At 43.1% G+C, this 23885-nt stretch overlaps 1 protein-coding gene across 1 annotated transcript in view; it reads left to right on the forward strand.

Annotated features, from left to right (window-relative positions):
* Positions 1-7456: 7456 nt before the first annotated feature.
* Positions 7457-23885, forward strand: part of diaph2 (diaphanous-related formin 2) — a gene marked incomplete in the record, with an annotated part of 415240 nt that continues 398811 nt past the window's right edge. The window contains 3 exon segments of the mRNA XM_062524176.1: positions 7457-7520; positions 8211-8591; positions 23463-23495. Coding sequence (XP_062380160.1) covers positions 8508-8591; positions 23463-23495 — 117 coding nt within the window.

Raw genomic sequence — 23885 nt, forward strand, 5'->3', positions numbered from 1 at the left:
AGGGGAAAAGTGCTGTGAGAATCATGTTCTTTGACTTCTCTAGTGCTTTTAACACCATCCAACCCCCCAGATTGAGTGACAAGCTCCTGCAGATGGGTGTGGATGCTCATCTAGTATCCTGGATTGCAGACTACCTGACAGAGCGGCCACAGTTTGTCAGACTGAAGGACTGCCTCTCCAACACTGTAATCAGCAGCACAGGTGCTCCACAGGGAACGGTGCTCTCTCCAGTCCTGTTCACCCTCTACACGTCCGACTTCTGCTACAACACGGAGTCATGTCACATGCAGAAGTTTTCAGACGATACTGCAATTGTGGGATGTATCAGGGATGGGCAGGAGGAGGAATACAGGAGCCTGGTGGAGGACTTTGTGCAATGGTGCAGACTCAACCACCTACAACTCAACACGACCAAGACCAAGGAGATGGTGGTAGATTTCAGGAGGTCTAAGCCTGCTCTGCTGCCAGTCACCTTTGAGGAGGTCAATGTGGAGGTGGTGAACACATACAAGTACCTGGGCGTACATCTGGACGATAAACTGGACTGGTCAGTCAACACTGAAGCAATATACAAGAAAGGGCAGAGCAGGCTGTACTTCCTGAGGAGGCTGCGCTCCTTCAATGTCTGCAGCAAGCTCCTCTGGATGTTTTACCAGTCTGTTGTTGCCAGCGTCCTCTTCTATGCTGTGGCATGCTGGGGAGGAAGCACTAGGAAGAGGGATGCTGGGCGACTAGACAGGCTGGTAAGGAAGGCTGGCTCTGTTGTGGGAGCTGATCTGGAGTGCATCACTTCAGTATCAGACAAAAGGACCCTGAACAAGCTACACAGCATCCTGGACAATGACTGTCATCCACTCTACAGCATTATCATACAGCAGAAGAGCTTGATCAGCTGGAGACTACGCTCCATGACATGCACAACAGACAGACTGAGAAAGTCATTTGTACCCAGGGCCATACAACTGTACAATGCTTCACTGAAGGGAAAAGGAGAGTTGGACTTCTATGCATAGTATATCTGCACCTCCACCCTCTTATACACTTACATGGCATGACTTACATGTCTACCCTCATGTCTAACTCTTATATTATTACTATGTTAAGTTTATTTTAATTGTCCATATATTTATATTAGTACTGTTATTATTATTACTATGCTTACATTTTGTACTGTACATATTTATTACTGGTCACTAGAATTTTATCTTGCACTGTTGCACTGTTGGACTTATTTGCACTACCAACTTGACACACACCTCAGACTGGATCACAGTACCAATCCTCAGTACATTCATGCATACCTTATCTATAGTATTCTACTGCTCCTTTAGTCATTGTTGATTGTTGATTGTTGATTTGCTTTTTAATCTTCCTGTTTACATTGTTTACATTGTACTGTATGTTGTGTGTGGTGTCTTAAGCTGCTGGGACCTTGAATTTCCCCTTGGGGATCAATAAAGTATCTATCTATCTATCTATTTAGCATTGTGCATTGTCTGTACTGTTTTTTGAAAAGTACACTCAAATTAATGTACCAAGATCAAGTACACTTGTATTTGTAAATATGTGAGTCAGTGATTGCTTCTTTAATTCCAAAACAGGCACATTAAATAATTAGGACATAACCGAAAATATTAACATCCAAGTCAACAATACTGTTCAAAAGTGAAAAAGCCTCTGCAAAAATTCCCATTCCCATCCACTCTCCACAGGGTGAAGAGGGCCTGAAGCAGACTTTTACTGCGGGTATAAATTATGCATTGTACTTTCTGCTTTCATCCCTCGGACCCAAAAGTGAACTTTTATACAACTGAGTTGCAGCTTGCAGAGTTATAGCTGCTCTGACATATTGAGAGATAGTGGAGCAATCTAAAGGTCTTTGATTCAGCAACCAAAACCAAGTTTAATCACAACTGATTAGTCAATGAGCAACTAACAAACCGATTAGATTAGATTCAACTTTATCATCATTGTACAGAGTACAAAGACAACAAAAGACACTTTTGTCTAGCCGCAAGGTGATACTGTATACAATTATAGACAAGTGGTGTATACAAGACATACAGTGCAGTGTAGACAGTAGACAGCTGATTTACAGAAGGTTGTTTAGAGTAATATAAATATATTGAAAATATAAATATGTACGGTGTATAACAGTTGCTTTATAAAAGCAGAATAAATATGGCTATGTACAGTAATATGACTGAATTATCTGATAATCAATCACTCAACAATCAGTCAGCCAATCATTCCATCCGTACAAATATACAAACATACGTATACATACACTATATTGCCAAAAGTATTGGGTCACTTGACTCACATATGACCTTTATGTGACATCCCATTCCTAATCCATAGGGTTTAATATGACATTGGTCCATCCTTTGCAGCTACAACAACTTTCCACAAGGTTTAGGAGTGTCTTTATGGGATTTTTTGACCTGGCTTTGTGCAATGGTGCACAGCCATGTTGGAACAGAAGGTGCCCATCCCCAAACCACAAAGTTGAGAGCATGGAATTGGTAAAAAAATCTTGGTTAATTCTGAATCATTCCTTTCACTGGAACTAAGGGGCCAAGCCCAGTTCCAACATGACTGTGCACCAGCGCACGAAGCAAGGTCCATAAAGACATACTGTAGATGATAGAGTTTGGTGCGGATGAACTTGACTGGCCTGCACAGAGTCCTGATCTCAACCAACAGAACACCTTTCCATGGGATGAATAAGTGCGGATACTGAGAGTCTTCTCATCCAAAATCAGTGTGTGGGCTCACATTTCTGGAAGATTTGTGAGGCCATCAGTGTGCCATCAGTGTGTGGGCTCACATTTCTGGAAGAATTGTTGAAAATTCCCATGAACACTTGTGGAAAGCCTTCCCAGAACAGTTGAAGCTGTTATAGCTGCACAGAGTGGACCGGCGTCATATTACACCCTATGGATGGATGCAAGTCGAGGCAGGTGACCCAATACTGTTGGCAATATAGTGTAGATGCATAGTCATTCATACATCAACCCCTGTCCTGCACAACACTATCGGCTATTTTTCAGTTTACGATTATTATTTTCTGTTCAATATTCGTTTGCCTCGAGCTTTTCATATTATGCTTCTGAGCAACCTCACAAGAAGGTTTCTCATTGGTTTAGAGGGCTGAAACGTACAGTGATATGCACTAGCTCAGATGGTGATTTGGAGTCCAAGCACCCCCAGTGGACCTCCCCATTAAACACTGTGAGCCTATATAGGATGAAGCTGACTACTGTGTGAATGATCCCATCCAATTAATTCATTACAGCTCGTAATGATGTGAACAAACCATTATCAGTGGATGATGCATGTGTGAAGTGCTATGAAACCTCTGAAATGTAAATGGCATACAGTACAGTTCATGTGTAAAATGAGAATTTCAAATTAGATGCAAATGGATTTTACGTTCAGACGACAGACAAGCCACACACTCATGGTTCACTGTACACGTTGCTGATGAGTGATTGATTTTACATTTGCTCATTTCCAGTGAAGTTCAACTGATTCCCAATAGCAAACATTTCATCCCTTTTAAAGAAGGGTACATCTTTGACATATAGCTTCAAACTAGCGCAAACTCCCACATGTAACCTTTAGCAAGTTGGACAAACATCAAACACACAATGTTTATATTCTCGTGATCTTTAAAGATGAAATCTATCCGAAGTACCGGTCCTGCTCTATCTCCTCATGGGTGAGAGGGAATGAGATCACAGTTCAAAACTGACTCCGACTCCCCTTGGGGGCATCACTCATGAGGAAGACTTCTGCATGGGTAATTATAGACCTGGCAAGTAGATGCAACTGTCATGGCATACCGTGCAAGTGAGTGAAGTCAATGAGCACAGAATGGCTTCATCTCCAAATGCATCTTCAGAGGAGCTGACCTCGATGCCACAAATACACCACTCTGACTGGTGTGTGACTTCCCGTGCCTATGAGCATGTAATTTCCAAGATGAGATCTAACGGGAAAGGGATACCTGTACTCAATTTGTTTAATAAAATATGTACATTGATTGGAGAGATAACAAACGTGTTTTGTAAGCACATCCAAATTAGTGTTCAAGTTATCATTATGTCTGACGCCATGATCATGGATCATTCACAAAGCGAGTAGACCATCATAAAAAAATCCACTGTACTTTTTCCAGTGTTAATCAGTCATTATTTTAAATATGAATTTCTCTCCATCATGAAACATTCAGTAGCCTACATTCTAAAGTGGTTTAAATATAGCTGAAATAGAAGATAAGCCCAGAAAATTCTAAGAATTGGTTAAGGCACCTGGATAGTTTGTCGCAAGATAATAATATTTGAGGGTCATTCCACCTCAATTCAACGGATTTTAGAGAAAATTTCTGCTTGACCATCTCAGATTTGCTTCAAACTTTTACCATCTAAAGAGTAACCATTTAAACTAACTTAGCCAAAATATTAGATTGGTATACCTAATACATCCAGAGAAAAACATTTTTGAACATGGTACCCCCCTTCTGATTTTTGGCACATTGGCGCCCTCATCTAAATCTGCAGCAAAGTTCAGATGTCATTATCTGAAAAAGTGTTCAGGCTTAAGACTTCAAATTTTCTGTGAATAATGATTGCTACCTATAGATTCCACATATTCATTCCTAAGTCGTATGTGTTGACACTGACTGTGTTTCAATCTTGTGAAATCAGAAGAAAAATTGCAGATTTCTTTCACACTCCCACATTCGGTGCCCCATTACACAATTTGTAAACAAAATGTTTGGCAAATGGTTATGTCTCTCTACAGAAGTGTTTAAGCTGTCTTTGAAAAAGTAATGAAGAGGTGTCTATATTGCTTTTTTGTTGGAAGTATTGTAACACAAAACTGAAAAACAATCAATTTGGATAATATTGTATCTCCCCATTACAGAGGTATGACAAGCTATACCAATGAAGTGAACACATCTCCAGAAAGAGTATGGAATGGGCTTTCAGACTGTGAAATTTCAAGATGGTATTATGGCTATGGTTATTGAAATGTTATTTTTGAAATATTGGTCTACTATAACAACACATTGCTGATATCCATGAACAGTGACATCTAGTGGCATTAAATAGTGACAGCAGCAATTTATTTCGGAAATACAGGAAATATTTTATTAGTTCATCACTCAGCAAGTAAATGAAAATATAAATGTTTAACAGTATGAGACATAAACATCTGATACTTAGGAATAAGACAAGGATTATGAAATCATTAAATAATAGCACAAAAAAGCAACGCTAATTGTTGTAATAGACCAATATTTAAAAATTTTTTTTTTAATAACTGCAGCCATAATACCATCTTGAAATTTCACAGTCTGAAAGCCCATTCCATACTCTTTCTGGAGATGTGTTCAATTCATTGGTATAGCGTGTCATACCTCTGTAATGGGGAGATACAATATCATCCAAATTGATTATTTTTCAGTTTTGTGTTACAATACTTCCAACAAAAAAGCAATATAGACACCTCTTAATTACTTTTTCAAAGACAGCTTAAACACTTCTGTAGAGAGATATAACCATTTGTCAAACATTTTGTTTACAAATTGTGTAATGGAGCACCCAATGTGGGGGTTGAAAAAAAATCTGCCATTTTTCTTCTGATTTCACAAGATTGAAACACAGTCAGTATCAATACATACGGCCTACAAATGACTATGTGGAATCTATAGGTAGCAATCATTATTCACAGAAAATTTGAAGTCTTTAGCTTGAACACTTTTTGAGATAATGACATCTGAACGTTGCTGCAGATTTAGATGAGGGCGCCAATGTGCCAAAAATCAGAAGGGGGGTACCATGTTCAAAAACGTTTTTCTCTGGATGTATTAGGTATACCAATCTAATATTTTGGCTAAGTCAGTTTAAATGGTTACTCTTCAGGTGGTAAAATTTTGAAGGAAATCTGAGATGGTCAAGCAGAAGGCATTTGTTGAATTGAGGTGGAATGACCCTTGAGCTTTCACTGTGTTATTTCACTGGAAGAGACTCTTAGGGAAATGTACATGACTCTGGTCATAATAGAAAGATTATTAACACTGTTGTTAATAATTTGTCATGTTGTTAATTTGTAACAACATGATGCCAAATTCACAAATATCTATAGGATCATCCCTGTTATGCACACAATGTTCCCCTATAGGCACATTTGACATCTGCTTCATACCAATAAACCATTATTTATATGCCAGCAGAATTGGAGTGTTGAATGATTATTTCTGAAAGGGAAAAGGCGTATAGGAAATTAGAAAGAAAATAACCACTTTTGTTTCCACTGAAATGAAAATGAAAATGTACGTTTAAGGTACCCAGATTTGAGTTTGCACGGGCAGCCCCAAAGTAAACAAGACCAGTAGAACAGCTGGAACAGTAACTGGGTGGGAACACTACTGTTGGTGGCACTTAGCCACAAGTGAGTGTGTATCTGAGAGATAGATGAACTGGGCTAACGATGGTGCTCATGAAGTGATTATCATCCAAGAATGACCAGATGGTGTGTCCTTAATGCTAAAATAAACGTTGAACTGACAACACATTTGAAGTTGCAGAAATTACTGACAGATGATGTTGTTAATTTGAATATTTTGGGAAAAAGGTTGAAGTTTACAGTCACTGTCACTGTTTTTGATAGGCTACTGGTTTCTACAAAGTTTTAGAACACAGTTCAACTGAAACAAATGGGAGGAACATCCAATGTCTAAGCAAAGTCTTCCATAAATAGGCTATTGTATAGCCTATTAGGCTACAGGAATTGCACTGTGCTGTGCATGTTCCTACAAAGGAATATGGCTACAGCCTTGTTATTTGTCAATAACTCACAGAACATTGTTTAAGTGTGTCCAGCTGTTTATGTGTGCACACGGACAAACCACCGGCATTGTTCTTTGTTCATGGGATGGCATGTCCATTTCAATAAATAACTAGAACTAGCTCGGCTACAAAGACTTATTTTAATGATTGGCCTATTTCACAGTAGTACTTTTAGTGAAAAACTCAACCCAAATACTTGGTAACGTTTAATTAGGCTATATGACTATATATCTTCTCTCGTATTCAATATAGCCACGACCCCCACCACAGACACACGCGCACGCGCGCACACACACACACACACACACACACACACACACACACACACACACACACACACACACTATCTGGCTCAATCATTCCACAATAGCAGCCAAGCCCCCTCGAAATACTCCTCACATCCTCCCGCTCATCCTATCCACACGCGCCGTTCCAGTCAGACTGACCTTACCGTAAAAGCAATCCCCTCCCCATCACATCGCTAAACGCGACCTTCAGATTGAAAAGCCATTCAGCCAATGATCAGTGGAATTTCTATCCACTCCAACGAATGCTCAAACAAATTGGAAATCCAGGTAGGCGGGACTACAGTGGGCCTGGCTCTCATGTTTGGTTGCAGTGGTGAGCCTTGGATGGGATTTTGTGAGTTTTGTTTGACAGGTTACCGATTTTATTCTTATTATATGTCTTTGTAATTTGTATCTTGATGGGCAAACTTGTGTAAACAATGTAGTTAGTATTACAGTGTAGTCAGTACATTTTATACCGCCCCCGATACCATTCCTGTTTCCTGTGTCAAAAGTAACCGCTTGGCTAGCAACGCTGATTTCTCTTCCAAATAAAGCTGGTTAGCGTTTTGTTTTCAGTCTAATATTGGTATTTAGTGGATTCAAATGTATTCGCTACCTTTCACGGTATTGGAGGAGTCGTTTATATGTGAATGACCTGAATGCATCCTAGCGTTTATTATAACATTAAGAAAAATAGCTACATTGTCTAACAACAAGTTTGCTGTCAGGACCAGCTGAACTAGGATACTCGATGTGTAACATTCTCTTCCCTGGAGAACTGCAACAATGTTAAAACGACACTGGTTCATGATTATATTAAATTAGCGATATCGAGAAACGCTTCACATTTTACAACTGTATTGATATTTTGCTTCGGTTACTATTAAAGAAAGACTTCGCTGGTTTCTGGGAGTCCCCCTCCCCTCCTAGGGGAACCTATATATTTCCCTCAGTGATTGTGGTGATTGAAAACAATATAGATTTCTTTCATGATAGCTAACGTTAACGTTAGGCTACTCCAGCTAGCTAGCTGACGTTCTGTTTTGTTCATTCCCTCCAGAACTACAAAGTTGCCGTTTTAAACTGTCGGAACTTCAGAGAAGCTTCGTCTGAACTGACACCCCACCTTTTTTGAAGTTTCACCGGATAGATTTGCTCTGACGGACTGGGGACTAACTTACCATTACTGGGAATATATTCTTTTTGCGTGGGAATGATTTTTTCTGTGTCATCGCACCTGGGATGGGATGGCCTTTGAAGAAACTTGACAGCTGTTAGGAATTGTCTTCAGGAGTTACATTTTACAAAAAAAGAAAACGTTTTGAACTGATTTTACCTAGGCCTACATCCATAAAAAATGGATCAGGCAAGTGGAGGAGAAGACCCAAACAAGCCATCTAAAAAGAAATCTGGTGAAGATGAGAATAAAAACAAAAAGCTGGTGAGTAGCCTATCCCCCTTTGCATGCTTTGCAGCCTACAGTCTCTGGGATGTTTGTATGATGTAGGCCTTACCTAGCCTAGGTAGGCCTACACTGTAAGACTCAACTTGTGGAAACACTTAATTTTACACTAACTTTTTTTTTTTTTACCCAATAACACTTGTGTTATAAACCTGTACACTGCATCACTTTGTAATCAGACCAGTGATTTTCTAGATCTACAAATACCACTCAGTGAATGACATAATTCCCTGTCCATTTTTCAGAATTGCTCCACTTGCAGTAGATTTTTTCAGTTTGCACAGTGTTATGTCAGGCTAATAAAGAGTGGAGAATCTAGATAATTTGCTGCGCCTATCAGGATTCATCCATGTGACTTGAGGGTGACTCTCTGCATGAGAGTGTTGATCGTTGAGTAGCTGGTCATGGGGTTGTTTTAGAAACATCATCAGAACATTGTCCTCATCCAAAAGTAGATCATAGAAGAGTCATAAGTGTGCACACAAAGGATCCTTTTGGAGTAGGAGGAGGTTACACACTACAGATCTTTCTCTCCATCTCTCCATCTCTCCATTGCTCTCTCTCTGTATCTCTCTCTCTCTCTCTCTTTCTCTCTCTCTCTCTTGTTTTGTAAATATTGTTGCTTGACCCTGCCAGCGGGTTCTCTCCAAGAGGTGTTATATGTCACAAACTATTCTCAGTCATCATCCTCACTCTGGAACTGACACCATAGGAAGGAATGTTAGAGTCATCATTGCCTAGTGACTTCTCCATCAGGGCTTCCTCTAAAGTCCGAAGACCCTTTTAAACGGCCAGCGATTAATCTGCTCAAATGCTTCCCGTCAATCCACATACACACACACACACACACACACACACACACACAGATAAACACACACGTGCACACACGCACACACACAGACTCTCAGACACTCACACACACACACACACACACACACACACACACACACAGACACGGATATGTTAAGTGAATTAGCAGACCCACTACAGGATTAGAACCAGGTCTTATTTAAAGTCAGCATCTCCCCGAAGCTGTGATTACGTCAGGGGAAAAGACCACGTGGATTTCTCCAGGACTGGCAGCCCTCCAAAATGTGTTGATGGTTTTAGAACTCCACACATTTTTTTAAGAACTTGTCACTCCAAAAGAAGAAGTTAATCTCTGCAAAACCAACACACTTGTTTCACTTACAGAGAGCCATTGTTTTGGGTGTCTTTGTTAGTTGGGGTTTGAGGCTTGTGGTAGCCCACTGTCCCCCTCCTCCCCAACAGGATATGGTGGAATATCAGCAGATTCAGGTTCATCCAGGTACATAGCATTGTTCTCATACCATTTCACTGATAGCATTCCCAACAATTCATCCATGAAAGAGAGCACCACTAGGCTTGAGGAATGCAGGCTCCTTGTTGCCCCAGGCATTCAGGAGCGCCTGATAGGTTAAGGACTTGGTGTGTTTTCAGCGAGAGAATGTGAGTGGCAAAAGCAGTCTCGGCTGGAAAAAATGAGGCCATACCATTTACTTGTCCACTGAAGTCAAACCCTGGCCTTGTGGGGGCTTCAGTGTACTCTGAGAGACCTCAATGATAGTAGCAACGTTTATAGCACAAGGCATGAGTCTTAGCAGTGTATAGGACATTTAGGAAGTAAGTGAAGAGGAAACTTTTCCCCTGATGAGACTGAAGAAGTGAAAGCGTTAATTTCTGCCTAGTGCTGTTAGAGCCCTTTCCTCAAACGAAAACAGTTTTCCCTCTCTCCCTCTCCCTCTCCCCTATCATTCCCTCATTCTCTCTGTCTTGCACACAAACAGTCCCCACCCCGACCCAGGCCAGTTCAGTACGCTCTGTTTAGTGTAGTCTGGCTGAGAGAGTGCTGATGTCATTCCTCTCCCTTTCTCTCTCTCTCTCCCTTTCTCTCTCTCCCTCCTCTCTCTGTCTCTCTTGCCCTCTCTCTCCCTCCACTCTCTCTCTCTCTCATTCTCTCTCCACCCCTCGTTTGTGAGCTCACAGCTATGTGTCAGAACACACTCCTGGTCAGACATGTTGCCTGTTGCCTAACTGTGAATGGGCTGGGGACCCATCCTCCTCTTGCAACACTGCTCGTACAAAAGGGAGGACATTCATCATCCTTCATGCTATGGGGTGGAGTGGAGCGCTCAAGTCTTTAATTTGAATATAATTGAGGCTCTGCAATGCATGCATTTGTTTTTATTTGCAGGCTTTCCGTGACAAACAGTCAAGTCTCTCTCTCTCTCTCTCTCTAGCCTATCTCTAGCCTCCTAATCGGTTCTGCTGTCCAGGCACCCGCCTACCTTCTCAGTGTATTTGTCCTTGTGGATCAGGGAGTCAGGAGTAGGGAGAAGTCTGTGTTGAGTAGGATTAGATGAAGGTTATCTGCGTTAGAGTATGCCAAGAGCTCTTATTAGTGGCCTCTGGATTGCTGTAAATCACTCGAGGTAATCCTCTGTCACCCAGAGGCTCAGTCTGACAGGGACAAAAAAAGAGATTTGGGAAAGAACAACTGTTCCCATCATGTTTGTTTAACAGAGTAACTCTGCAGGATTACATCACAACACTTTGTCTGGGACTAGGGCTTTGTTGAGTGCACAAATAAGGTCATATTCTGTGTGTTGGTGGTGGTGTGTGTGTGTACAGTATGTGTGACCACCACTCTACGCCTGTTCACTCTGGCTAATGTATATAATCAGATGTCAAGGTAGATAAAGCTTTTAGCTGTTTTTGGATGGAGCTGATTTTTGTAAACCGTGTCATTGTATTATTGTGGCTGGTGTCCTTGTCCTGGCTATTTAATAGAAAGAATCGAATTTGCCTTGTTAGGGACACAAGAGTTGTTAACTGGCCCTTAACAAGATGGACAAACTCGATGAAGTCATTCTCGTGGAATTCTGGAAATCCAGTTTGTTTGCATTGTCAATGGCACTGCATGCCAATGCCATGTAGGCTAAGCTTCCCCAAATGCTGCTTTCAGAGAGAGAGACAGGCATGTTATCTGATTGATTCATTTCCTGGCTGCGATCTTTATTTTAGAATTAGGATGTGAACAATGACTGCGCAGAGATATGGTTGTTGTGTTAGCGCAAGAGAAATATTTATGAAGTTTCTAAGATCAGCTGCAGCACAATGGCAACAATTAACAATCCACCTAATTAATGATAAGTCCACATATTTAAAATTAATTTGTTAATGAGGTGCAAAATTGCGCAAAAACTGTAAATAGCAATCATATCTGACTCTGAGCTGATCTTGTACAACACTGAAATGATCAACCAAATTGCAACCATTGTGGCAAAGTGTTGTTGGCTGGCTGTTTGTAAACATTAGAATCATGTGATGGGTTGAAATGAGTTACAGATTGTTTTCAGATGTCTACCTTGAGTTGTCTCATACTTCAGATAATAATAGAATGTCCAATGTTTACTTTTGATAAGTTCATATTAGGTTAATTCATCTGGTCCTTGATGATCACAAAAGATGTCTTGACACATCTATGTACCCACATGAGATGTCTCCTTTTGAAAACGGACAGAATCAAAATTTGACTCCTTGCCCAGAATGCAATTTGTAATTAGCACATACTTCCCCCGGTAGACAGTGTGTGTCTTGCCCATTACATTTAATCATGGAGGATTTTTCACATTTTTTGCCTCCCCTGACTGTTGAGTTGAGGTTAATCAAAGACCTCGCCGCTCCAGACAGTTACAGCATGTCCATTATGAACACGAATCTGTATTCCTGCATGTGTGGGCCAACAGTATCCGACCGTCATTGAAAAACATATCTTGCAATTAGATTAGGCTCTCAAAGAAAACATTGTGTCAATATTTTGACAGCTTCTTTCAACTAAAGCTTAGTGATATTGTGCATATTCATTTGATTTTTTCGAACGCACCAATAAGCAAGAGAAACACACTACTGTAGCTCAAACTTTCAGTGGTTATAAAGTTACTCAAAGATGAACTCTGATGAGGTAACAGACTTTTCCTTGTATCTTCGCCGTTGCGTAAACAGATAACCCTGTGCGTGTGTTTGTGGGTGGTTTTCTTCACTGCAGATATTACTCATAGACAGCAGACACACTCCGGCAGAGATGAGCATTGATTGTGGCTGCAGAAAGGCTTTGTGAAGACGGGAAGTCCCCATACTGTCTCAGACACACAGTAATGTGGACCGCTCACTCTTGGAACCTGAATGCAGTGAGTCCCCTTGGTTCTTGTTCTAGCAAGCCAGGGGAGTCTATTTGATGGACACAGAACAGATTTTATTCCAGATCGTTCAGCCATATGTAATGACATTATGCAATCACTGACTACTCTAATTGGCGCTGTTCTTTGTCAGCACGCTGAGTTTCAGCTCATCGAAAGTATAAGGACCACACTGTGTGTGCCTCCTGTTTTAATTTGAGTTCTGGCGCATGGGGGGTTTCTTGTCACTCACGATTTGCATGTGAACGAGCTCAAGACACAGCCTGCTTAAACATTTTTTTGTGATTGGAAGCTGAAGTGGAACGCATCGTGACATGATGTCAATTACTTCAAACTTGAAATAAAAGCTTTTCATGGATGTGTCTGTAAGTCCTTTAGGATGATCTAGGCTGTGTGTTTGCCAGTGTAGCGAAACACTTTCCATCTGGATCCCTTAAAGAGGTATTACTTCTTCAGGGCTGACTCATACGGGCTCAGGTTATCAGGTTGCCTTCTAGTCGAGCCCTTGTAAATGGGCTACTTCCATATGAGGTGAAGCTGAGGGAGTTTGGCATCCGTCTCTGGTCTGACTCATTGAATTGATTCTGTTTAGAGCTGCGTCGCAACAACACACCTTTGCAAGCATTTCTACTCTATCTTGTGCCTTATCTTTTACACTTCATGATCATGTTGAAATGTTGTCTTTTGGAAGGTGCCTTTGCTTTGTGTGTCCACTCATTCTTGAAGGGATGATCAGGGATTCAGCTCCTGACTGATTCGCAGCTGGTGAGCATGTGGAGTGCTTGTCATTTTCCAACTTTGGCTAATGATTCACTCCCCTCATGGCAGGGACCTTCAGAATCAGACAAGCCTGGGAGACTTGCGAGCCGCGCGGCAGGAAACAGGTCTCATGTGAGTGCCGCTCGTCTCACAGGAAGTGGAGAGGGGAAGTGGTTTGCGCGCTCTTTAGTCACGGCCAGGAGGCGGGACAGGCCGGTCGGGTCTGACATCACCCCTTTTCAAACAGATATTTTTGGCCGTCCGTCAACACGGCCCCTTCCATGAAGGCTTTCTTTGTCAGCATGTCACCCTCCCTTGTGTCTCTGTGGGCTCGAGTTCGGACAGAGGCCTTGAAATGTCCCTCACCCTCGCTCGCACTCGCTCCGTGCACGGCGATAAGGATTTGTAAACACAAACTTACATGCTGACTCCTCACCTCGAGAGCCCACACTAATGCACCGGTCCAGCACAGAGGGAACGGTAGCCTGTGAAAAGTGCCAGATAAACAAGTTAACCTGCGGGGGAGCGGGGGAGCGGGGGGGAGCGGGGTGGATTCTGGCCAGACCGGGTCACGTGGAGCAGGAGTCCAAAGGCTGCTAGTGTACCAGTGCTCTCTCTCCCTTGTGTTTCCTTCCCACAGCACTCTTCTGGTTAGAGGAAATGTCAACATTGCCACAGCGACAGCCCCAGAGGAAGACATGCCAGACATTCTTTCCCATTTAAAGGCAATTGATTCTCTTTTCGGGGGTACATAGAAGGATGCAGTTTCCTTACGCTTTTCCTCTCCTTGTGCTGCTGTGCAAAACCCACTCTGCAACATTTTTTTTTTTTAGTCAAGGTGATAATTTGTTCAACAAAATTTAGGGAAATGAAATCTTTCTCTTAGACACAAAGAACTGTGTGTTTGAAGTTTGGAGAATCAACAGAGCACTGTCTCTCTCTCTCTCTGTGTGTGTGTGTGTGTGTGTGTGTGTGTGTGTGTGTGTGTGTGTGTGTGTGTGTGTGTGTGTGTGTGTGTGTGTGTGTGTGTGTGTGTGTGTGTGTGTGTGTGTGTGTGTGTGTGTGTGTGTGTGTGTGTGTGTGTGTGTGTGTGTGTGTGTGTGTGTGTGTGTGTGTGTGTGTATGTGTGACTGTATTTGGTGGGTGGGGGTTGCATGAGGGGAGGTGAACATCCATGAATGAGACTCTTCACCCCATTTCCTGCACAGCTGAGGGCTGCCACTGGCACAGTTAGTCAGCAGAACACCAGCGCAGATTTAGGCTGCGCGACACTCACACACTTCTTCGCCGAAATGGGAAGTGTGGCTGCGGCTGATCTCTGAACTCTGCAACCCTCAACAAATTGTCACCTTGGTGAGAAGCAGTGCTTGAGAATTTTTGTTGAGTCCTCAGAATCACTTTTTCTCCCTTGCTTGGCCAACAGTGGCTTGTGGCTTCTTGAGGGGGAATCTCTGGAGCTGAAATTGACTCAGCCTGGCTCTGTGTCATGAGAGGATGATGATGGTAGCATTTTTTTAGAAGAGCACCAAATGCAAGGTCAAGAGAGGCCGAGTCACTGTAAAGTAGAGCAAACAATGAAATAAAATGGCCTTTAGAATTGGTTTTAGATGTTTGTTCCAAGCACAAAAGGGTAATTAGATGTAAAATGTTTGTGCGGGGGGGGGGGGGGGGGGGGTGTCACAATGAGATCATTTTCTCACAGTTTAATGCCCTCAAGCTACAATAGGATTGCTTTATTGCTAATGTGCCCATTATCTCTGGCACTAATTTAGAGTCATTTATGAAATCTCTGATTCATCTGACTCACTCGTGCCAATCAGTCGGAGTAGAGTACGCGTTGACAGTCCATTTGTATTAAACTTTAATCAGGCTTTCCCCTGTATCTGCACCCAGCACTACACTGCACTGCACTGCACTGCACTGTGCTGTGCTGCTCTGGTAAGCCTGATGAGGTGTGGGCTGGTTTCAAGGGCTTGTGGTGTGTGTCTCTGACTGAGCACTGCTTGTTGGCTGGCTGGTACTTTCTACCACATTGGGTAGATGTGGTTTCATGACAACAAAGAGCTTGGGCACCTGCCGGCTTAAGGTATGTGCGTAAGATTGGCAGCAGTGCGCTGCTGTCTCTCTTCTGTGTGTCTCGAGTGCAGCCTGTTGAAAACATTAAGTGTTTTCCAGCCAGTCAATGACATGGCAAGGGCCTGAAACACCAACAGCGATGTCAAAAGGTGCTACGTGTGACTGAAAAACTGTTGAAGTCCTTTTGTGGTTGTTTTCCCCCCCCTGAAGCTGCTCGGCAGCATATTGACTCAGGTGCTTGTCAAGGTCTGCTGCTTTTTATCCAGCTTTTCTTTGCCTTTTGTTTGATGACCAAACACATGGTGTCATAACGGAGACCTGGGGTCACCATGATGCAATGTATGATAGGCAGTTGCATTGGCGACGAATGAAAAGCAATGTCTTCACACAGACACCACCACATCATCAGGTGTTGCTTCAGCTGTCCTTTAAGGCAGTTTCTTTTATCCAATGAATAAAAAACCTAGAGGAAAACAACCCTGAAACTTCTACTCAAACCGGCTGTACAAAATCTCTCATAGAGGGTCGGAAGACTGTTATTTGTTATTACAAATCTGATTTTTTTTTTCTGTGACGGCTTTGCCACTCGTGAACTTATCTTCTCTCAATGGTGATGTAAGGAACGTCTCCATGCCTCCCTCAGTGCTCTCACTTGGATTAAGCTGCATTCGAGGTCCAGGGCTTTGCTGAATGGAGATCACTACTCCGACTGCTCCATTTAGTCCAGCTCTCTGCACTTAATCCCTGTACCTGGGCAACCAGCCCACGGAGAAAGGTCCATTTTTAGGCATGGCAATTCCTCCTTTGGCTAATGCCAAGGCTAGCTCTCCCCTTGCAGCAGGATAGCACAGCAGAACATGTTAGCTGTAGCCTGGGGAAGAGTTCTGACTCTCTGCTGAGGCCAGAGATGGGGAGAGGGAAGCTGGTGGTCATGGTGGAGCCGTCCCTAGCCAGCCTCCTGGCGCACCACCGTCAGATCCCTGTGGAGTAATTGGGTCGCTTCGGGATTAGAGCCCCTGGATCTGATCATACATATGCCTGGGCACGTGTCACATGGGTGGTGGTGTGTGTGTGTGTGTGTGTGTGTTTGTGCCAAGCAGAGGTGAGCAAGACAAATAGCTAGATTGAGATGTGGAGAATCTGTGCATAGACAAATAATTGCAGAGAGACAGAGAGAGAGAGAGAGACAGAAAGAGGTATTGGAAAGAAAGATGAGAGAGAGAGAGAGAGAGAGAGAGAACGAGAGAGAGAGAAGAGTTATTAGACAGAGAGGCAGAGGGTGAGGATCAGCACTCTCTTGCTCTCTTGGCTAGACCTCACTATGATGAGCATGCAGTTACTGGCCTTAGTTGTGTGTGTGTGTGTGTGTGTGTGTGTGTGTGTGTGTGTGTGTGTGTGTGTGTGTGTGTGTGTGTGTGTGTGTGTGTGTGTGTGTGTGTGTGTGTGTGTGTGTGTGTGTGTGTGTGTGTGTGTGTGTGTGTGTGTGTGTGTGTGTGTGTGTGTGTGTGTGTGTGTGTGTGTGTGTGTGTGTGTGTGTGTGTGTGTGTGTGTGTGTGTGTGTGTGTGTGTCAGAGAGAAAGTGAGAGTGGGAGGCTTAGGGAGAGATAAAGTACATCAATGCTCTTTTGCCAGTCTGCCTAAGTGACTCTGTGTGTACAGTATGTTTGTGTGTGTCTGTGTGTGTGTGTGTGTGTGTGTCAGTCAGAGGCCCCAGTGGATGTGCAGCAGGCTGTTGTGTTGAAATGAAGCTGGAGATAGAAGTCAGAATAATTTGGCCCAAACATCATTAGTCAGATTCCATCAGCGGCGCATGTTTAAGCGAAAAACACAGATAAGGTCTGGAATGCAGAGGTCCTGACTGTGAGACACTGACTGCCCAATGTTTCCCGTCTGCAGCATTTTTAGATCTCACTCCAGTGGTAAAAACAATCCCATGATGCACAGAGAGAAAGGGAGGATGAACTGGATGAAGACCTCCAGACTCAACATCTCTCTCTCTCTCTCTCTCTCTCTCTCTCTCTCTCTCTCTCTCTCTCTCTCTCTCTCTCTCTCCCCCCCCCACACACACACTGAAAGATAGAGGGGGTGGTGGCCGACTCTGAACAGAGACAAATAAGTGTTTTTTCTTCACATAGCCAGGTCTCTGACAACCGGCTCTTTTCAGTATAAGGCCCGTGAGCTGTTGGGCAGAGCTTGTTTCATAACGCTGGGCTGAGCATGGCGCTTTGGTCCCGCGGTGCCCCTGTGACTTGAAACGTCTGCTCTGTGTCTATTTGATCTCGGGCAAGCTCGGATGCCCTTTAGGGCAAAAATATGTGTGTTCACTCGAGTGTAAGTAAACACGCGGAACAAAAAAAGAGCATGGAAAGCAGGCCAAATAGCATTACAGCTGTTCTTCATGACTGTAATATTTCACTGTCCCGCTCTTTGGTATGTCTCTGGGACTGCTACATTAAAAACAGGCCTGTCCTGGCCAAAGCGGCCTTATTGAACTGCAGGGATTCGCTGCTTGAAATGTCGGAATCCAGGAGGGCGCAGCAAATAATTCAAAACCTCAGGCATGTACCTAATAACTGTGCACTTCCAGGCAGTTGTCAGGAGATGCCCATTTTGGGTCGGATTCCACCCCTGATCTAATCCACTGTGGAGGACGATGTTTCGTCGGTGCCCAAGTTATCCTCCAGGCGCAGCCTAACAGTGCTATGTGAAGACCACTAGCTTTGTGCCTCTTCCAGAGCAGCAAGGAGAACGCGTTCCACTTTGATGTAGCATAGCGCTTAATAGCTCGATGGGCTGGTGGAGAGGGAACTGTTTTTGCAATCACACTGCTCCGTATTAGCTATTTTGCTTTCATGCAGCAATTATAAGTAGGCAATAATAGGCAGTAGTGTGATAATATTATGATTGAGGTGCACTGTGAGCCCATTGCCCTTCACATTGATGGTTGTCATTATTGGTTGGTTTGCTAAAATGCTGATCCATAGGACTGAGTCTGTAATATGTAACCATTGGAAGACAAAGGGGGTGACTGAGTTTTAAAGCTCCCTTAGTTCCCGTGCAATACATGTAAAGCTTCTCTTCAGCACCAACAAGTAAATCTCAGTTTATTAAAAAAGTTTATGCATAATTTTATGCTTGGCGTGAGACTGATTCGCTCATCACAAAAGCATTATGTTGCTGAATGCGAGCTCTGAGTGCCGTAATTCTTGCAGCGAGAGCGAGAGAGAGAGAGAGAGAGAGTGTGAGAGAGGGAGAGAAAGAAAGAGTGCTCTCGTTTCCCTGTAAAAATGAGTGACCCAGCATGCTGTTCAAATGCAGAGCGCTCCAGATATAAAAAAAGGGGGAATTAAATTTGGGCAAACGTTGATGAACAGTGCAAGTAGCGCAGTCGAGCAGTTGGTGGCACGGCTGCCAAGCACTCTGGGTAAGAGTGACATGAGGTTGCCATGAGTTGTTTAGTGGCGTACAGTGGCCCTGCCTTCCCTGCCAACCCAGCCGGGCTGCAAGTGATCCTTTGTTTGTCAGTAATTATGACCAATTAAAGCAAAACCTGATTTGCTCCCAAGTTTTTTTTTGTTATGCTTCCCATCTCTTTTCCCCTCTTCAAAGAAATATTTTATCGTACATTTTTATGGCAGTCCCCCCCCCCCCCCACACACACCCGCCCCTCCCCTCTAAGTGAGTAGAAAAGCCTTCAGGAGCAGATGGTGTAATTGGGTAAAGCAGACGTATCCTTTGTTCCTGAAGGGATTGAGCAACACTGCATGTGGCACTGACTCTGTTCAGTGTTTACATGGCATGCATTATACGCCGGGAAAGTGGTCTGTTGTGGGCCACCTAGTGGCACAGTCTCAAAAGACCTTATTCCTCCACATGCCAAAGGCAGCCAAGCCAAATCCATTCTTGGGGGGGGGGGGGGGGGGGGGCGGAGTGGTTGCTTTTGGCAATGCAATCAACTCTGCAGCAGCCAGCCAATCTGGCCCAGTGGCTGTACTCTTAACTGGCTCTCCCATGTCACCTAGCTCTACTTAAAATTGTATTACTTTATTAATGATTTTTAGTATTGTTCTCATTTAAGGGGAAGGGTACAGGGATAATATAATTTTGCCATGGAGGCATGTATTGGTCACAGAGGAAATTCATCATAATAAAAAAAAACTGTGTTTTAATAAAGTTGTGAGACCCGGAAGGTGAATTTGGCTAATTGTTATGCTACAAATTGCATTGTTGCCCCAGTGACGTGATAATGACCTATGTGCCATTAACTAATAGCTTGCCCCACGGACTGTGTAATTAGCTTAACTTTGTTTTATTACCGCTGTTTCCAAATTGATTAAATGTATTTAATTACGTCCTAGAAGTAGGACAATGATTTTTTTGTACCACACAGAAACTGTCTAAAGTACAGAAATTCCCTGAGAACCCAGAAGTTAAAAGTTGTTCATTAAGTTTAGGGCAGCTCTTTAAAACGAGGCGACACCTTTGATTGTACACGACGCGACACCCTCACTTACTTAAGCAGAGTAAGGTCAGGTTCCTGTAGTGTTGAACTCACTCACACACTCTCTGCTTCTCTCCTCTCTCTATCTCTCTCTCTCTCTCTCTCTCACTCTCTCTCTCTCTCTCACACACACACACACATACACACACACACTACTGATATGTGTGCCTCCAGATTTTGTTCCATCTTTGGAATGTATGAGCGCCATATGGTACATTTCTATCACACTCTCATCCTCAATGCCTCCCCCATAAGCCAAGCAGAAGCACCATGTTCTTTTGGTCCCTTTGGATACAGAATTCTCTTTTTCCTCCAACTTCTTCTCTTTACCCCCCCACCCCCCCCCCCCTCCCCATTTGAACCCACCACACCACGCCACACCACCACCCTTCTCCTTCTCTTTAAATTACCCCTCCAACTGTTGCCTCTGCCTACCAGCCTCTCGAACAGCGAGAGGGCCGTGTGTTGCTTATGGCCAGGGGCGATGGAGAGGCGAAGAAGAGAAGAGAGCAGGCAGGAAAGAGAGAGCAAGAGGGAGAGAGGGAAAAAGAGAGAGAGAGAGAGAGAGGGAGAGGAAAGAGAGAGAGAGAGAGGGAAAGAGAAAGAGAGAGAGAGAGAGAGAGAGAGGGATGGCCTCACTTTAGCTTCAGAGAGCGGCGCGAGGAGCTGCGGGAGGCCCTTCTTTATGTCAGCGCTGCGCCAGATCAGCAACTCGTTAGCGTGCCGCGCCACCACCAAGCATATGGCGCCATGTCTCCGGTGCCTGCATGGAGCCTCTTGCAAATGACCATGCTTAACGAAGCCACAGGGCTCTGGCAAAGTGGTGTTATACAGTGCCTATAAAAAGTCATCATAACCCTTTTGAAATAGTTACTTTTTTTTGTCTTACAGCCTGAAATCAAAACCCATTTAAAAAATATATTATTTTCCCGTTTTATTAACAAATTTAGCTGTACAACATCAAAATAATGAAAAAAAAGTAAACAGTTCTGAAAATTAATAAAAAATGAAAAACTAGAATAACAGGGTTGGAAAAGTCATCATACCCCTGACTTAATACTTTGTAAAGCTTCCTTTTGCTTTCATTACAGCCATCAATCTGTTTGGATATGTCTCTATTATAGCTTTGCACACCTAGATAGGGGAATATTTGCCCAATCTTCCGTACAGAAATGTTAAAATTTAGTCAAATTCTGTATGGAATGGCGATGGACTGCTCTCTTCAAGTCAATCCACATATTTTCTATAGGATTTAAGTCAGGGCTCTGACTTTGCCACTCAAGGATATTCACCATCCTATCCTTAAGCCACTGCTTTGTTCTTTTGGCAGTATGTTTAGGATTATTGTCGTGTTGGAAGGCGAATGACCTCCCCATCCTCAGCTGTCTAGGAGAGGGACGCGGGTATTCCTTAAGAATGTGGGTGTACTTGGCAGCATCCATTTTCCCTTCTATCCTGACCAATTGCCCACTTCCCGCTGAAAAGAAACATCCCCACAACATAATGTTGCCCCCACCATGCTTCACACTAGGTATGGTGTGTTTTGGGTGGTGTACTGTGTTGGTTTTCACCAAACATTGCGCTTGGAGTTCAGTGCAAAAACACATCTGGAATATTCTGCTACCATGTGGAAAAAGCTTATATGGTCAGATGAGACTAAGATCGAACTTTTTGGAGACTAAGATTGAAGTTTTTGGACTGAGCTCCAGGCGCTAACCAAACACAGTATACACACCCAAACACACCCAAAACACACCATACCTACTTTGAAGCATGGTGGGGGCAACATTATGTTTTGGGGATGTTTCTCTTCAGCGGGGACTGGGCAATTGGTCAGGATAGAAGGGAAAATGGATGCTGCCAAGTACACCAAAATTCTTGAGGAAAACCTGCGTCCCTCTCCTAAACAGCTGAGGATGGGGAGGTCATTCGCCTTCCAACACGACAAAAATCCTGAACATACTGCCAAAAGAACAAAGCAGTGGCTTAAGGATAGGATGGTGAATATCCTTGAGTGGCAAAGTCAGAGCCCTGACTTAAATCCTATAGAAAATATGTGGATTGACTTGAAGAGAGCAGTCCATCGCCATTCCCTACAGAATTTGACTAAATTTTAACAATTCTGCAGGGAAAATTGGGCAAATATTCCCCTGTCTAGGTGTGCAAAGCTATAATAGAGACATATCCAAACAGATTGATGGCTGTAATGAAAGCAAAAGGAAGCTTGACAAAGTATTAAGTCAGGGGTATGATGACTTTTCCAACCCTGTTATTCTAGTTTTTAATTTTTTATTAATTTTCAGAACTGTTGACTTTTTTTTCATTATTTTGATGTTGTACAGCTACATTTGTAAATAAAACTGGAAAAGATTTTTTTTTTAAATGGGTTTTGATTTCAGGCTGTAAGACAAAAAAAGTAACTATTTCAAAAGGGTATGATAACTTTCTATAGGCACTGTATGTGTGTGTGTGTGTGTGGGTGTGGGTAGTGTAGGGAACTCGATACTAGATGATCCATTTTAGTTTAGTGTGAGCTGGAGTACAGAGGGAAAGGCCTTAGCCACTTTCATGTTGTATCTGGAGGCACGGCCACTTACAGTAGAGCAACCTCCTGAACGTGTGTTCTGGAACTTAGCAGAGATGGCCTGTTGCAGGAGCAGATCAGCAGGTCTGGTCTGTCAGTGGAAAGTTCTCTGGAAAACCACGACGGGACGTGTCTCGTCGCGTCATGTGGAAGGAGCATAACTAAATGCTGTACTGCACCCTCTCCTCGGGCTTGCGAGGAAATCTGTTAGGAGAATTTATTAACTAGGACTTGATGAAGCCGCTCAAGAGCTCAACCAACAAAATCAACTGAACAGCAAATCAAATTAAAACTGTGCAATCACATAGAGGGCTGTTAAACTTGGATAATCTACTGGTGTGCTGCTCAGCGTGATTTAAACGACTTACTGCTTCGGTTTGGGTGTGATAGCAAAAAAAATAATTTGTAAGCGGTCAACAAAATTGTGCTGGCCACACAGTGTCGGCAATGAAACAGAAGGAGATTATTACATGAATGGAGGATTCAAGATAAACAAGGTCAGCGTAGGGAGTCCCAGTGCTCACATACTGTACCGGTCTGTCAGTCTGTTTGTGCTTTGTGGGGTTTCATTTGATTTGCAAATTATCTTGTCACTTTTTGCATGTGTGTGTCTCTGTGTGTATGTGTCCCCCGGAGGCCATACACACTTTTGGTGATGCTTTCAGTTGGGTCCTCATTCTTTATTTGTTAATGTCCCTTCCCTTCAACAGAATATACACATTAAAACACTGGCTGACGACATGGTAAGGTGGTTCGTTTCTCCGTTGTGTGTGTATCCCTGTTAATTCCGGTTTTTGCTTTTGGTTTTGCATCATGTTTTGTGTTCATGTTTCTAATTGTTTGTTTGTTTATTTGTTTCATCATCATCTCTGTTTACCATGACTGCATGCACAGAGATGCAGCAGTATAGCAGGAACACTTGTTGACACCTGTGCCAATGTCTGCCCCACCAAACTTCACTGTTGTTATACACTGTGCCAGGCGGTCCTCTTACAGGCAGGTTACACCAAGCACACAACTGAAGCGATCTGTTCGAAGAGCGTATTTTACAACAATTCATAATAATAATAATTATAATTTTAATCTATGGGCGCCTTTCTCGACACTCAAGGTCACCTTACAAAATCAACAAT

Source organism: Sardina pilchardus, chromosome 21, assembly GCF_963854185.1.
Source record: "Sardina pilchardus chromosome 21, fSarPil1.1, whole genome shotgun sequence".
NCBI classification, from domain to species: domain Eukaryota; kingdom Metazoa; phylum Chordata; class Actinopteri; order Clupeiformes; family Clupeidae; genus Sardina; species Sardina pilchardus.